Genomic DNA, 15,561 nt, shown 5'->3' with positions numbered 1-15,561 from the left:
TGTTTATGTGTTATAGGTTAAATAATAGTAAAATGTTTTCTAAATGTTCGTATTACCAAAAATAAAGAAGGTGAATACAGTGAAAATTTACTAGAAATTACAGTCCTGTTAATATGCATTGAATAATGCAGCATACAACGAAGGAAGGCAATATATATTACTTTGATGTCCTGTAATTCCAAAAGACTTTAGTTAAAATGGATATGTAAAAAGAGGTAAAATTTTAACCCAGGGAAATTTGGTTCTTAGAAATAAATTTACGAAGAAGTTGATAGAGAAAAACAATACGAAAATTAAACAAAAGGATGTTATACACTAACCTTTGCAAAGGATTCCTCAGTTGTCTGCAGCTGATCTTCTCTGTCCCTAGAGTCAGGTAAACTGGGGCTGAAGGCCATGAGGTCGGTCTTGGGTGGGCCCTCACCAGAGCACACCCTCGGCCTCCTCTGCTGCGAGTAGGACCAGCTCCCCACCGCGCTGGAGCACACCAGTGTGGGCTTGCCCGGAGCGCATGCGCCCTCGGTGGGCGGTGCCGAGCACCGCAGCGCGGTGTACAGCAGCAGCGTGAGCACCAAAAGGCTGGACACCGCGCAGATGGCGATTATCAGGTACACGTTGACATCCACCAGCGCAGCCTCGGGACCCACAGCGCCCGACAACGCCCGTGAGGAGGCCTTTGGCGCCTGTCCACTCTCCACAAGTGACACCAGCACGGTGGCCGTGGCCGTCAGTGCGGGCTTGCCGTGGTCCTTCACCAGTACCAGTAGGCGGTGGCGCGGAGCGTCCGCTTCGTCCAGGACACGCGTCGTGCTGATCTCGCCCGTGTACAGCCCCACGCGGAACGGGATGCGCGTGCCACCAGTTCCCGGCTGCAGCTCGTACGAAAGCCACGCGTTGTAGCCTGAGTCAGCGTCCACCGCGCGCACCTTTGCCACCACGTGGCCCGCACCCACCGACCATGGCACCAGCTCGTTCACTGAGCCGATGCCACCCGCCCGAGGCGCTAGCAGTGCTGGCGCGTTGTCGTTCTCGTCCAGCACGAACACCTGCAGCGTCACGTTGCTGCCCAGAGATGGCACGCCCGCGTCGCGCGCGCTCACCTGGAACTGCAGCAGCTCCAGCTCCTCGTGGTCCAGCGGTTGCAGCGCGTACACCTTGCCGCTCTCCGCGTGCACTGACACGTAGCTCGACAGCGCGCGCTCGCCCACCCGCCGCTCCACCAGCGAGTAGGACACCAGCGCGTTCTCCTGCGCGTCCGCGTCCCGCGCAGACACAGTGAAGATGTGGCAGCCCGGCGGGTTGTTCTCTTTCACGAACACTGTGTACTCGGGCTGTGCGAACGCTGGCGCGTTGTCGTTCACGTCAGCCACCTCCACAGAAACACTGGCCGTGGCCCACAGCGAAGGCGAGCCCCCGTCCCGCGCGGTCACCACCAGCTCATAGGCCGACACGTTCTCGCGGTCCAGGGCACTGTCCAGCACCAACGAGTAGTAATTCTTGAAGGTGGACACCAGCTTGAAAGGGACGTGGGACGTCAAGGAGCAGGTGACCAGCCCATTGACACCCATGTCTTTGTCGGACACGCTGATCAGGGCGATGACTGTACCCAGTGGAGCGTCCTCTCTAATTGGAAGTGATAAAGACTTGAATTCCAAATCTGGGACATGATCGTTGTTGTCTTCTACTTCCACAATAACTCTACAATGGCCAGAAAGTGGGAGCTGTCCCTTATCAATGCCCTCTACAATAATTTCATAGGATTTGCTTTCTTCAAAATCAATATATCCCTTTACAATAATTTGTCCAGTAATTGGATCTATGTGAAACTTGGATTTCACATTTGGCGAAACATCATTTGAGAATGAATAAACAATGTCCCCATTCAATCCTTCGTCTAAATCTGAGGCGTTAAGTTTAATTACCAGTGTTCCATTAGGAACATTTTCTGGTAATCTCACCTTATAAAGGGTTCTGTCAAAAGCTGGGGCATTGTCATTGGCATCCAGTACTGTGATGAGTAACTGAATAGTGCCAGTCAACTCGGGTTTGCCTCCATCAGTGGCTGTGAGCACTAAAAATATCTCCGGAGCTTCTTCTCTGTCTAAAGATTTCCATAGTATAAGCCCAAGACCTTTTACCAGCTCATCATCAGATGGTTTTTCCAGAGAAAAGTATTCATTTGGGCTCAGTCTGTAAGTGAGCAGGGCGTTCTCCCCGATATCGGCATCCGAGGCGCCCTCTAGTGGAAACCGAGAGTCAAGCGGCCTGGATTCCGCTATGGACAGGTTCTTTTGTGTTGCTGGGAACACCGGCGGGTTATCGTTAATGTCCCTCACCTCCACGTCCACATGGAAAACCTGCAGCGGCCCGTCCACGATCACCTCCAGATGGATGCTACACTCCGAGCTCCGCCCACACAGCTCCTCGCGGTCGATCCGAGAATTCACAAACAAAATGCCATTCTGCAGATTTACCTCCAGAAGATCTCCGCGGCCCTTGGACGCCACCCGGAACAGGCGCGGCACCAGCTCCGCCAGCTCCAGCCCCAGGTCCTGTGCGATGCGGCCCACGAAGGTGCCGTGTTTGGCCTCCTCGGAGACCGAGTAGTGGAGCTGACCGTTCCCTGCCTCCCAGGTTGCGAGGAGAAGAAGCAAGAGCAGCAGACGCCGGGATTCCTGGCCGCTTCCCCAGGAAAACTCCATCTTTAGTGCACAGTGTTTTGTTCTGATTAAATATCGTTTCTCAAAGTCAAGAGAAATCTTTTGATCGGTCGGTCAAGTGCAGCTGCATCCTCCATATTTCAGACTCCAAAGACTGCATATAGTTCCTTCCAGTAAGAATAGAAGGAATTTTCCCCTCTTCTTTCTTCTCTCATGTATTTTGTGGTAAAGAGCGACATCATGTGGCTCCAAACCGTAAGTAGCAATTGTGGAAATCCACAGACACTCTACTATAAACTACTTGGTTTTATTTATTCTTTCAGCCGTTTTGGAAAATAGGAATACATTTTGTACTATTGTGGTACACATTGTACCACTGATTGATTGAGTGTGGTCCTTAGTTTCACCACAGGGGCACCTTTTACTTCAGTAGAAATAATTTTTTCAACACAGGCTTTAAGTATTACAGAGACCTAACTACACACTTTGTAAACATGTAACCGTAAAGTGTTGATTACAAAAATCCATTAAAGATTCCTGTATTCCCAAGAATTCCAGGGTTTTTTATTAATGATAACACCCTCTTCGCCCTAGTATTTTTGGTGTTGTAGACTTAAGGGGACTGGTCTCTAGGGAACTTCTAATCCCAAGAACAAGCTATTGAAAGGGAAATTTTCAGATGTTTTATAAAAGAATCAAAGACCATCAGCATTTAATTAAATGTCTTCCTTGAGTCATGTCACGGCTGAAAGTGCAAGGAAGCAGGAAGTTATAGCAAATAGCTTGCATGGAAAAGCATTCCAAATAATTTTATTCATTGGAACTCATTTGCTCCCATGAGCGATGCTGGTATTCTCATTTTGACTCTTACAGTTTATAAGTGCTTGCTTGTTCTCCAATAGGTAATGTGCCTAAGCTTCTATTTTCTCCTATAGTGCTTATATATTTTAGCCAAACTGAATATTTCCTGCTTCCAATAACATTTTTCAATAAACAAACATGTTCATTTTGTCCTGTCTATAAGTAATCCACATCATTTCTAAACTCTTCTAAAGCCAATTTTTATAACCACTTAAAAGTTCCCTGACCCATGAAGAATGTCATGATTAAACCAATTAAACAGGTATTTTTTCTTCTTTTACAAACTGCAGCACCAGGGTAGAATCGTGTGGGCCATTTATTACATTAATTTATCTCATAAGCATTTGAGTATGTGTGTCCTTTTTTGGAATATATATTTTAAAGGGAATAGTTGTATCTTAATTGTTTAATAGCTCAAAGGGACTTACTTAATATTTGCTAAATATTTACCCTGTAGAAAAGATTTGGTTTCCTTCCATTTCCTAATAAAATGCATTAATTTAAGGTGATCGCATAGCTAGTTGGGAAAATGTGGTGTTTCGGCAGCCTGTATAATTTTCTAAAGACACAAAAAAAGTCTCTAGACATTTCCCCAATTAAGATGTATTTCAAGTTCCATGTTGAAAACTTGGGTTTTAGCTTAATTTTTATTCTAATTCTTGGTAATCACGATCTTTGAATCATCCTGGGTATTAATGGGGAATGAAGACTTCCCAATAAATAAACCACAATACATTTATTCTTACATAAAAAATTTAATATATAAAGACATAATGGTAGCTATTTAAAAACTTTCTTTGCCTCCTGTATTCATAAAGTTCTTCTCATCCTGTTTGTCTAAACAAAAAATCAATCTAGTGAGAATAGCTTTATGCTCCCTCTCTATCGAAGAGCTACATTCACACAAACACACACACACAAAAATCAAAACAACAACAAAAAAAAAACCCCACCAACTTTCTGAATCAAACAGAAACCAGAGTACTTTCACTATTTGGGGACCCAAACTAGATTTTTACAAAATGATCATTGACATCAAGCACATTGGAAAAAAAGAGGAAGAATTCCATTTTCACACATTTCATTTGTAATATTTTCATTTGCCAGGTATTTTAATGTACAGATGGGGAATGCAGCAGAATAGAAAAGGATGTTTATTTGGTAGCTATTCAATATTTATTTGGCATAGCATCAATATATCTGCGAAGCAAAAATTCCAAAGTCTTCAAAATGTCTTTGCCAAGAGTCTTGTTAGACAAGAATTTCAAGAGGCAAGCTGGATTTGAAGATTGAAGTTCCATATCTGGGAGGACAAGTACTTTGGCTGACTCTATTATATTCAAGAAGCTGATAATAGAACTAAATTTTTAAAATATTGACCTGAGTTGGACACACTATGGCTACTACTTCATGGACAAGGGAGCAACAAAGGATAGTGGCAAAAAAGGAAATAAAGAAAATGAAAGTCGGGAGAAGGAGAAGGGTCAAGAAAAGTATCTATTTTACATGTTAGACCTCCCACACTGTCAATGAGTATTGACCAGGTTTCAGCTGGTTACTATTTCTCTCCAGTGGTAGGGAAACTTAAATGGGAGTCCAACTAATTGCTAGAGGAGATAACCAAATGTGTAGGGGCAGTGATTAGAAAAAAGTCTAACTTCAATTTTATTTGGTTCTGGTTATTTGGAGTTTTCTACTTACTGCATGGCACACATTAATAGGCAGGATGCTATTCAGAGAAGGTAACCAGTAATAACATTAAAACATTGGCTTATCAAACTTATTTCATATTGACATCCTTAGTATGGTATGTAAAAGACACTAATGAATAAAAAGTTTTGCTAGTAGGGATAGTTTTAAAATTAGATACCATAATTATTTTCAAGATATTGTTCAGATTGAAAATTATTGTTAACAAGGTTTAAAACATTCTTTTAAAATGAATATATAAATATACTACAGAGCTATTAAATTTTCACTTCATATTGATATTTGAGTTATTAGTAATAAATAAATTTGAACACATAATACAGTAGTATTATTAAAGTAGTATTAAATAAAGTAGTGATAAACTAAAGATGAACAAAAATACAATTCTAAATGCAATTGTTATTCTCGATTTTTCTCCCAACTGGGAAATCAACAAACAATAAACAGTATTGCCAAATAAGAGCACAAGGCCTAAAATGAATCACATTCAAGTGAAAAAGAAGGATTGACACTCCAAACAAATGAATAAGAGAATAAAAGAGGTTCCATAAAAGACAACAGGTGTAATGATCTAATTTTTGAAACTGAAGGTGGAAAAGCATAATCAATAGGGAATTATAAGCACTTAGGTGAACTCATAAAATGAGCAAGTAACATTCGTACTAACAGGTAGTAAGTAGGAAGTCCAAATGAAAAGTGGCAAAAGATATTGAAGAAGCATTGTGTAGGGAGGGATAAGTATAAAACGAGTCGAAATCAAATTCTCTAAATAATGAAACTCATCTAAGAAAAAATATTTGTCTTATACCCAGGCATTTAGCAATAAAATAATCCTACTACTGCACCTGCTAACAAACAAAATTACAAGTGTGGATCTCATGACTTACTGCTGATTTGGTTCAAAAATTAGCAACAAAAATCTTAGCATTTTAACCACAAAACCAAAAAACTGGAAAAGTCTAATTATGAATCACATAATTCATACTTAACTATTAACGTATTTCCAAAATAGTGGAAACATTGAGGAATGAAAAGACATTTTGGAAAGAATAAATAAAAATTACTCACTTTGACTGAGTGATCAACATCCACATCCTGTTTCTCCTCTCTATCCCGGCTAATTGGACAAGGAGGAAGGCTAGGGCTAAAAGCCATGAGGTCGGTCTTGGGCAACTCCTCTCCAGAGCACATCCTCTGCTGCCTCTGCTGCGAGTATGACCAGCTCCCCACCGCGCTGGAGCACACCAGCGTGGGCTTGCCCGGCCCACACGCGCCTTCGGTTGGCGGCGCAGAGCACCTCAGAGCAGTATATAGCAGCAGTGTGAGCACCAACAGACTAGACACTGCGCAGACGGCGATGATCAAGTACACGTTGACATCCACCAGTGCAGCCTCAGGGCCGGTGGCGCCAGCGGACGCCCGGGACGAGGCCTTGGGTGGCTGGCCACTCTCCACCAGCGACACCAGCACAGTAGCTGTGGCGGTCAATGAGGGTTCACCGTGGTCCTTCACCAGCACCAGTAGGCGGTGGCGCGCGGCATCCACCTCGTCCAGGGCACGCGTCGTGCTGATCTCGCCCGTGTACAGCCCCACGCGGAACGGGATGCGCGCGCCACCAGTCCCCGGCTGCAGCTCGTACGAAAGCCACGCGTTGTAGCCTGAGTCAGCATCCACTGCACGCACCTTCGCTACCACGTGGCCCGCACCCACTGACCGCGGCACTAGCTCACTCACTGCACCACCGATGCCACCCACCCGAGGCGTCAGCAGTGCTGGCGCGTTGTCGTTCTCGTCCAGCACGAACACCTGCAGCGTCACGTTGCTGCCCAGAGATGGAACGCCCGCGTCGCGCGCGCTCACCTGGAACTGCAGCAGCTCCAGTTCCTCGCGGTCCAGCGGTTGCAGCGCGTACACCTTGCCGCTCTCCGCGTGCACCGACACGTAGCTCGACAGCGCGCGCTCGCCCACCCGCCGCTCCACCAGCGAGTAGGACACCAGCGCGTTCTCCTGCGCGTCCGCGTCCCGCGCAGACACAGTGAAGATGTGGCAGCCCGGCGGGGTGTTCTCCCTCACGAACACCGTGTACTCGGACTGTGCGAACGCTGGCGCGTTGTCGTTCACGTCGGCCACCTCCACAGACACGCTGGCGGTGGCCCACAGTGAAGGCGAGCCCCCGTCCCGCGCGGTCACCACCAGCTCATAGGCCGACACACTCTCACGGTCCAGGGCGCTGTCCAGCACCAACGAGTAGTAATTCTTGAAGGTGGACACCAGCTTGAAGGGGACGTGGGGCGTCAGGGAGCAGGTGACCTGTCCATTGACACCTGAGTCACGGTCAGACACACTGATCAGGGCGATGACTGTGCTAACTGGCGAGTCTTCTAATACAGGTAAAGATAGTGATTTAATAACTAACTCAGGTAAATTATCATTGATGTCCACAATTTCGAGTAGAACCGTGCAGTGATCTGACATTGGAGGATTTCCTTTATCCGTGGCTTCTACCTGGATTTCATATGACTTACTTTCCTCGAAATCTATGTTACCCTTTACACTGATTTGTCCATTGACTGGATCTAAATGGAATTTTGACAGAATATCTGTTGACATGTCCGTATTGAAAGAATATACGATATCCTTATTTACTCCTTCATCCAAATCTGTGGCGTTAACGGTCACCACTAGGGTACCATTTGGTGCATTTTCGAATAATCTGACTTTATAGATCGTCCTCTCAAACGCTGGGGCGTTGTCGTTTACATCTAAAACAGTGATCTTTAGTTGAGTCGTGCCAGTGAGCTCTGGTTTCCCACCATCAATTGCTGTTATTAGTAAATAATGCTTAGGAGTGTCCTCTCGATTTAAATTTTTTTTCAACACGAGTCCAAGGGATTTAATTTCCTCATCATTTCTTTTAACGTTCAAGGTAAAATATTCAGTGGAATCAAGACTGTAAGTCAACAACGAATTAGTTCCGATATCTGCATCTGATGCGCCCTCTAGCGAAAACCGAGAGCCAGGCTGTCGGGATTCGGAAATAAACAGATTCTTTACAGCCATTGGAAAAACTGGCGCGTTGTCATTAATGTCCTTCACTTCCACGTCCACATGGAAAACCTGCAGCGGCCTGTCCACTATCACCTCCAGGTGGATGCTACACTCCGAGCTCCACCCGCACAGCTCCTCGCGGTCGATCCGAGAATTCACAAACAAAATGCCATTCTGCAGATTTACCTCCAGAAGGTCCCCGTGTGTTTTGGACGCCACCCGGAACAGGCGCGGCACCAGCTCCGCCAGCTCCAGCCCCAGGTCCTGCGCGATGCGGCCCACGAAGGTGCCGTGTTTGGCCTCCTCGGGGACGGAGTAGTGGAGCTGGCCACTCCCCACCTCCCAGGCTGCGAGGAGCAGAAGAGAAAGCAGCAGGCACTGGGCTCCAGGATCTTCTCGCCAGGAGAATATTGCAAGCATTTTCCAAATATTAGATTGCCTTTACATTGATCCAAACTTTAAAAATAATTCGAGTTCCCTATCTTCATTTCTTAAACTCCTCGGTGTTAAATTTTAGAGAGGATGAAGCAAAGCAGTATCTGAATACGTAATGCACGCTGTGTTTTATGGAGAAAGACTTTGTGGTGGACAGCGACATCATGTGGCTAAATGTGTAAGTATTAAATATGTAAATATATCTTCTTTTCCTTGTATGTCGTTTGAACGTTCCCAAAATTTGTAGTTTCAGTTGTAATATCCTTCGGTCACTCCTCAAAGTCCTTATATTTTACCTAAATATTTCCTTAGAACTTTTATACTAATTCACTATCAATTGTGCTAATTCATGACATATAGTAAAATACTGTGATTCCTGTTTTAACAGTGGACATCTATTGGAAATGTTTCCCACGTGACAGCCACTTTTCTACTTGTCTTAATGGAATTATCCCGTTAAACTCTCACAATCCTCTGAAATAAGTTTTAATATTATTCACTTTTTATAAACACATAGAGGTTAAGTAAAACAATATTAACTGTTGGTACGATGGGATTTCAATCTGATTCAAGACAACTTACCATTAACCTCTTTACCTCCCAAGCTACATTTTACAGAAAAATCAGATCCTTTCAGATTTATGATCATCAAAACATTGAGACATTTAAGTATTTAAAAGTGTGTGTGTGCTGTGTATATTAAAACATACATGTATCTATTTTATATTATTACAGCAACTGTTAATTTTTTAAAATATGTACATTTATGTTTTTTTAATTTGTAGAATGTCTATAATTCCCTCCCATGCCCCTTTTTCAAGAACTATGGCCTCATCAACTATCTTGACTGTTACTTACATAAAGATTTCAGAAGTCAGTCCTTTACAGAGAAATTCAAACAGGAAATTTTTTTCCTATTGTGGGAATGTGATTTGTATATTTGCTACATTCATATCACATCAATTAAGAATATATTAGGTTTAATTTTCTCCACACTCTTTATGTATTTGAATTTACCTGTATATACTAAAATGTTAGCAATATAAAATAATTATGTTTTTGATTATCTCCACTCCTGATGAATTTCTAGATTCCAGCTTCTTTAAAAGTTGTTACTTGAAAGAATTGATGATTTAACCAATCAGTGAAGGGAGAAAAGTAACCTAGGAACATAAGTCAGTATTTATTCAACATATTTAACGCTAAGTAATAAAACATTCTAAAGATCTCTGTGAATTCAGTGAGAAGCATGAATTCTCTCAGCATTTGGAAGTGGGGCAAAGAAAATTCATGGAAAGAGGTCAAATTTAGAGAAATAAAAGAATGTACAAATTTTTGCTTATAGCCAGACCATTTCAAAATAAAATCAAACATGTGATTTAAATATTTGGGGGAAAAGTTTTCATTTCAGCTTTTGTTTCCTGTGTACTCATTAAATGGAAGCCAGGACTGCAACTTACTCAGATTTTATTATTCATATTTAGAATAGGATAAATTATCAATTGTTGTTTTTGTGAATAAATAAATTAATATTTTGAATTAATTTTTTCAAGCAAGATCAATAAAAATGTAAGTTAAATTAATGATATTTGTTAATATCAAACTTACATAATTTCTAACTGATTCTATTGTGCTATATTATGAAGTAAGTAAACATTTAAGAATTATTTCTGAAAAGCATGGAACTAAGAAATAATTATAGCTATTAATATTCCAGTTACCACTTTGCTGAATTTTGAAAGATGGTAGCTAGTTTGAAAATGAGAGATAAACTTAAAATTTTTTAATTTCATGGACTTTATATTAATGAGATGTCTTTGACAACTTATTGTAATACTATGCTTTTCAGTACCTTTAAGAGTTATATTCATTGTGGAATGGGATGTCACATGGGAATTTATAACAGAGTAGACTCCATACTGATTATTAAGAGATAAAGGTAATATTAAAGGAAATACAATTTTAAAAGATTGAGCCATTTTGTAGATAAAGTATCAGTGAATAGTTTCTACTACCACCTAGACATCTCTTAGACAACCAAGAAAAAAATGTAAATAAGAATTAAAAAAAAAAAAACCTATAGAGCAACAGGTTGTGATTCCTGGAGATCTGGACATATGTGAATATAATTTTAAAAGCGTATCATTTACGCTTTTAACATAGTGGTCAAGTATAACTTGGAAATGGATATTCTGACCTAACTATGGAATGGCTAAAGGTACGATCACTAATGGAAGTTATTTCTATGATTTATCAATATACACGTATATTTAGAATAAACAGCAAATAACTAAGAACCAAGCAGTAGAGGACTGTTTAAGACAGTTATTTTATTGCAATACATCTTCTTTGGTTGGAAAAGCTAAAAAAATTCTTTCCAAGGGTAGCATTTACTTGTAGAGTTCAGTGTTTTAATTACCCAAAATAAATGTTTCAAATGAAAATGTAGTCATCCAAGACCAGGCCTCACCTTTTGGAAAAACTCCAATTCCATTAGGAATATGGATGCTTCCAGGTAAAATTGAGTGAGCTCACATTAATAGAAAATGTATTCCCATGCATAGAATTAGACGCCAGAAAAAGGTAGTCATTCTCTGCAGTGAGAGGCCTGCACACATTGGCCTAATGATAATGATACTGAAAGGATGATTTATCAACCATTAACATAAAGACTGGGTAGTCTCCACTTAAATGAAGAAAAAGTCCCACCACCTGAATGACCTCAGTGTGATTTTTAAATGTTAAGATTTTCAAATTAAACAAAATAGAGAGGGTCTCTTTTCTCAATACTCTCTATTTTTGCCTGATAACTCAAAAATTTTATCAGTGTGAAATCTTTATATCAAATAATGGGTTATTTTACTTATAAAAAAACATACTTAAGATTAGCAATTATTCCTAAGTGCTGTCATTTTGTTGTAACAACCTGTGCTACATACTTTTGGAAATTCTGGCATTAAAATATCCACTCAGTCTACTTTCAAAAACAAATAAAAAGGTCAGGTGCGGTGGCTCACTCCTGTAATCCCAGTACTTTGGGAAGCCTAGGAGGGTGGATCACTTGAGGCCAGGAGTTTGAGATCAGCCTGGCCAACATGGTGAAACCCCGTCTCTACTAAAAAGAAAAAAAAAAAGCCGGGTGTGGTGGTGGGCGCCTGTAATCCCAGTTACTCAGGAGGCTGTGAGGCAGGAGAATCACTTGAACCCAGGAGGCAGAGGTTGCAGTGAGCTGAGATCACACCACTGCACTCCAGCCTGGGTGACAAAGCAAGACTCTGTCTCAACAACAACAACAACAACAACTAAAGAAAAAAGAAAAATATAGAAAAAAATGTAACTTATTAACTGTTACATAGACAAGGGCATTGTTGATCCAAAGCTAGTTTGAAAATCTAAGAAATGTCCAGGATATAGGTTATTCCAAACACTATCTGACAGATTGGATAGACAGTGTCAATTGAAAATATGCATTATATAATCAAATTCTTTAATATCTTCCGATTGTGATTTTCAGTTTTTAAAAGAGAGGAATGTTTAATTTACAAATTTTGCTGAGGTGTTTTTCAGGCTTTCATGGTCTACTACTCATGACTTAATGACGGAAATGCCAAAATGTAAAAATAAGAAAACAGTTACGTAGATTGTTTAAGTAAATTGTTCGGTAAATGCAAGAAATTGATCTCTAATTCATATTCAATATTGCACAGTAGGATGATATAAAATAAATGAAGAACTATGAATCTAAATAACTAGTAGAAATCATATAGAATTTTTAAAAAGAATAGTTTTAGAATTGGCAAGAAAAATTAAAAGACTCACCTTTCCTACGTATTCTGATTCTGAGAGCTGTCTCTCTTCTGTGGAGTCTGGACCTTGAGATAAGCTAGGGCTGAAGGCCATGAGGTCCGTCTTGGGCGGGTCCTCCCCAGAGCACACCCTCTGCCGCCTCTGCTGCGAGTAAGACCAGCTCCCCACGGCGCTGGAGCACACCAGCGTGGGCTTTCCTGGCACACGAGCACCCTCAGTGGGCGGCATCGAGCACCGCAGCGCCGTGTACAGCAGCACCGTGAGCACCAACAGGCTGGATACCGCGCAGATGGCGATGATCAAGTACACGTTGACATCCACCAGCGTAGCCTCTGAGCCCGCGGCGCCCACCCACGCCCGCGACGAGGCTTTGGGTGCCTGGCCACTTTCCACCAACGACACCAGCACGGTGGCCGTGGCCGTCAACGTCGGCTCTCCGTGGTCCTTCACCATCACAAGTAGGCGGTGGCGAGGCGAGTCTGTCTCGTCGAGGGCACGTGTCGTGCTGATCTCGCCCGTGTACAGCCCCACGCGGAACGGGATGCGAGCGCTGCCAGTACCCAGCTGTAGCTCGTACGAAAGCCAGGCGTTGTAGCCTGAGTCCGCGTCCACTGCACGCACCTTCGCCACCACGTACCCTGCACCCACCGACCACGGCACCAGCTCACTCACCGCGCCAGCAGCGGTGCCAGCCCTAGGCGCCAACAGTGCCGGCGCGTTATCGTTCTCGTCCAGCACGAACACCTGTAGAGTCACGTTGCTGCTCAGAGACGGCACGCCCGCATCCCGCGCGCTCACCTGGAACTGCAGCAGCTCCAGTTCCTCGCGGTCCAGCGGCTGCAGCGCGTACACCTTGCCGCTCTCCGCGTGCACCGACACGTAGCTCGACAGCGCGCGCTCGCCCACCCGCCGCTCCACCAGCGAGTAGGACACCAGCGCGTTCTCCTGCGCGTCCACATCCCACGCTGACACCGTGAAGATGTGGCAGCCCGGAGGGTTGTTCTCCTTCACGAACACTGTGTACTCAGGCTGTGTGAACGTCGGCGCGTTGTCGTTCACGTCGGCCACCTGGACAGATAAGCTGGCGGTGGCCCACAGTGAAGGCGAGCCCCCGTCCCGTGCGGTCACCACCAGTTCATAGGCTGACACGCTCTCGCGGTCCAGGGAGTTGTCCAGCACCAACGAGTAGTAATTCTTGAAGGTGGGCACCAGCTTGAAGGGGACGTGGGGCGTCAGGGAGCAGGTGACATGTCCATTAGTACCAGAGTCGCGATCCGACACCGTGATGAGAGCAATGACCGTGCCCAGGGAAGCGTTCTCTGAGATGGGAAGTGAGAGAGACGTTATTGAGACTTCTGGTGTGTTATCATTGATGTCCACAAGTTTTAATGAAATTTTACAATGTCCTGACATTGAAGGGGTTCCTTTGTCAGTTGCAGTGACCTGAATCTCGTAGGATTTTGCTTCTTCATAATCTAATTTTCCCATAGTTCTGATTTCCCCTGAGCTGGGATCTATGGTAAACTTAGTCTGTATAGTGGAGAACACATCACTACCAAGTGAATACACAATCTCGCTGTTTGATCCTTCATCTGCATCAGAAGCGTTTAATTTAACCACTAAGGTCCCATTTGCAGTATTCTCTAACAATTTTACTTTGTAAACTGATTGGGGAAAAGTTGGTTCATTGTCATTTACATCTAATACCTTAATAAGTATTTGAACGGTGCCGGTGAGCTCAGGTTTGCCCCCATCAGTAGCCACCAGTAACAAATTAACCTCAGCAGTTTCCTCTCTGTCCAGCGATTTCCCCAGCACGAGAGACAAAGATTCGCTTAGTTCATCATTTGTCTGTACATCTAGGAAGAAAAACTCACTGGAGCTGAGCTTGTAGGAGAGAAGAGCATTTACTCCTATATCTGCATCAGATGCTCCCTCTAGAGGAAACCGAGAATTAAGCAGCCTCGATTCGGGAAACCGGATAGTCTTTACTGTCATTGGAAATACTGGCGGGTTGTCGTTAATGTCCTTCACTTCCACGTCCACATGGAAAACCTGCAGCGGCCTGTCCACGATTACCTCTAGGTGGATGCTACATTCCGCGCTCCGCCCACACAGCTCCTCGCGGTCGATCCGAGAATTCACAAACAAAATGCCATTCTGCAGATTTACCTCCAGAAGGTCTCCGTGTGTTTTGGACGCCACCCGGAACAGGCGCGGCACCAGCTCCGCCAGCTCCAGCCCCAGGTCCTGCGCGATGCGGCCCACGAAGGTGCCGTGTTTGGCCTCCTCAGAGACGGAGTAGCGGAGCTGGCGGCTCCCCACCTCCCAGGCTGCGAGGAGCAGAAGCGAGAGCAGCCATGTCCAGGCCTCTCGGCCCCGTCTGATAGAAGACGCCATTATCAATCCTCAACAATTGGATCAAATTAGAGGAGCACGTTTTGCAAAAAAATTAAACATTCTAGTCTCTGTTAAAATCCTGCTGCTTCTCTTATTCTTCCGCTTCTCTGAAGTAACAAAGGGGCTCTGGGTATTTTTCTTCCTAGAGAACACTCTATGGTGGACAGCGACATCATGTGGCTAAAACAAAAGCTCCATTGTTCATTCTGTAGATTTAAAACTAGCCAATTTTCTGGTTTAAGTTTACTCATAGCTTTCATCTTGGAAAAAATACCTGTTTTAAGCCCTAAAATATATTACCTTTTTACCCTTTTTTACTCTGGTAAAAAAAAACACACAACATAAAAATTAAAAACTACCATATTAACTATGATTAAGTGTACATTTCAGTAATGTTAAGTATATTCACGTTGTTACGAAATTTTCATCTTGGAAAACAGAAACTCTATACCCATCAGACAACAACTCCCCTTTTCACCCTCACTCCAGTCTCTGGTAACCACAGTTCTATTTTCTATTTCTATGAATTTCACTACTTTAGATATTTCATGTAAGTGGACTCATACAGTATTTGTCTTTTTGTGACTGGCCTATTTCACTTAGCACAATGTCCTCAAGGTTCATCCATGTTGTAGCATGT

The 15,561-nt window shown here is 43.4% G+C and overlaps 3 protein-coding genes across 3 annotated transcripts; all 3 read right to left on the bottom strand.

The window, feature by feature from the left end:
* Window positions 1-231: 231 nt before the first annotated feature.
* On the bottom strand, window positions 232-2,878 carry LOC105528362 (protocadherin alpha-4). Its single transcript, XM_011965093.1, has one exon. It carries the CDS (start codon window positions 2,700-2,702, stop codon window positions 309-311), a length of 2,394 nt encoding a protein of 797 aa, XP_011820483.1. The 5' UTR covers window positions 2,703-2,878; the 3' UTR covers window positions 232-308.
* A 1,907-nt stretch (window positions 2,879-4,785) lies between these two features.
* LOC105528363 (protocadherin alpha-3) lies at window positions 4,786-8,849 on the bottom strand. The gene is made up of 2 exons (XM_011965094.1): window positions 6,324-8,849; window positions 4,786-4,851 (listed from the first exon to the last, which is right to left on the bottom strand). Exons 1-2 carry the CDS (start codon window positions 8,697-8,699, stop codon window positions 4,786-4,788), a joined length of 2,442 nt encoding a protein of 813 aa, XP_011820484.1. The 5' UTR covers window positions 8,700-8,849.
* Window positions 8,850-12,415: 3,566 nt separating this feature from the next.
* On the bottom strand, window positions 12,416-15,237 carry LOC105528365 (protocadherin alpha-2). Its single transcript, XM_011965095.1, has one exon. The coding sequence runs from the start codon at window positions 14,919-14,921 to the stop codon at window positions 12,474-12,476; it is 2,448 nt and encodes an 815-aa protein (XP_011820485.1). The 5' UTR covers window positions 14,922-15,237; the 3' UTR covers window positions 12,416-12,473.
* Between the last annotated feature and the right edge of the window lie 324 nt (window positions 15,238-15,561).

Source organism: Mandrillus leucophaeus, unplaced genomic scaffold, assembly GCF_000951045.1.
Source record: "Mandrillus leucophaeus isolate KB7577 unplaced genomic scaffold, Mleu.le_1.0 Scaffold714, whole genome shotgun sequence".
NCBI lineage: Eukaryota > Metazoa > Chordata > Mammalia > Primates > Cercopithecidae > Mandrillus > Mandrillus leucophaeus.
The sequence above is the reverse complement of the archived record's forward strand: the minus strand, read 5'-3'. Positions and strand labels throughout refer to the sequence as shown.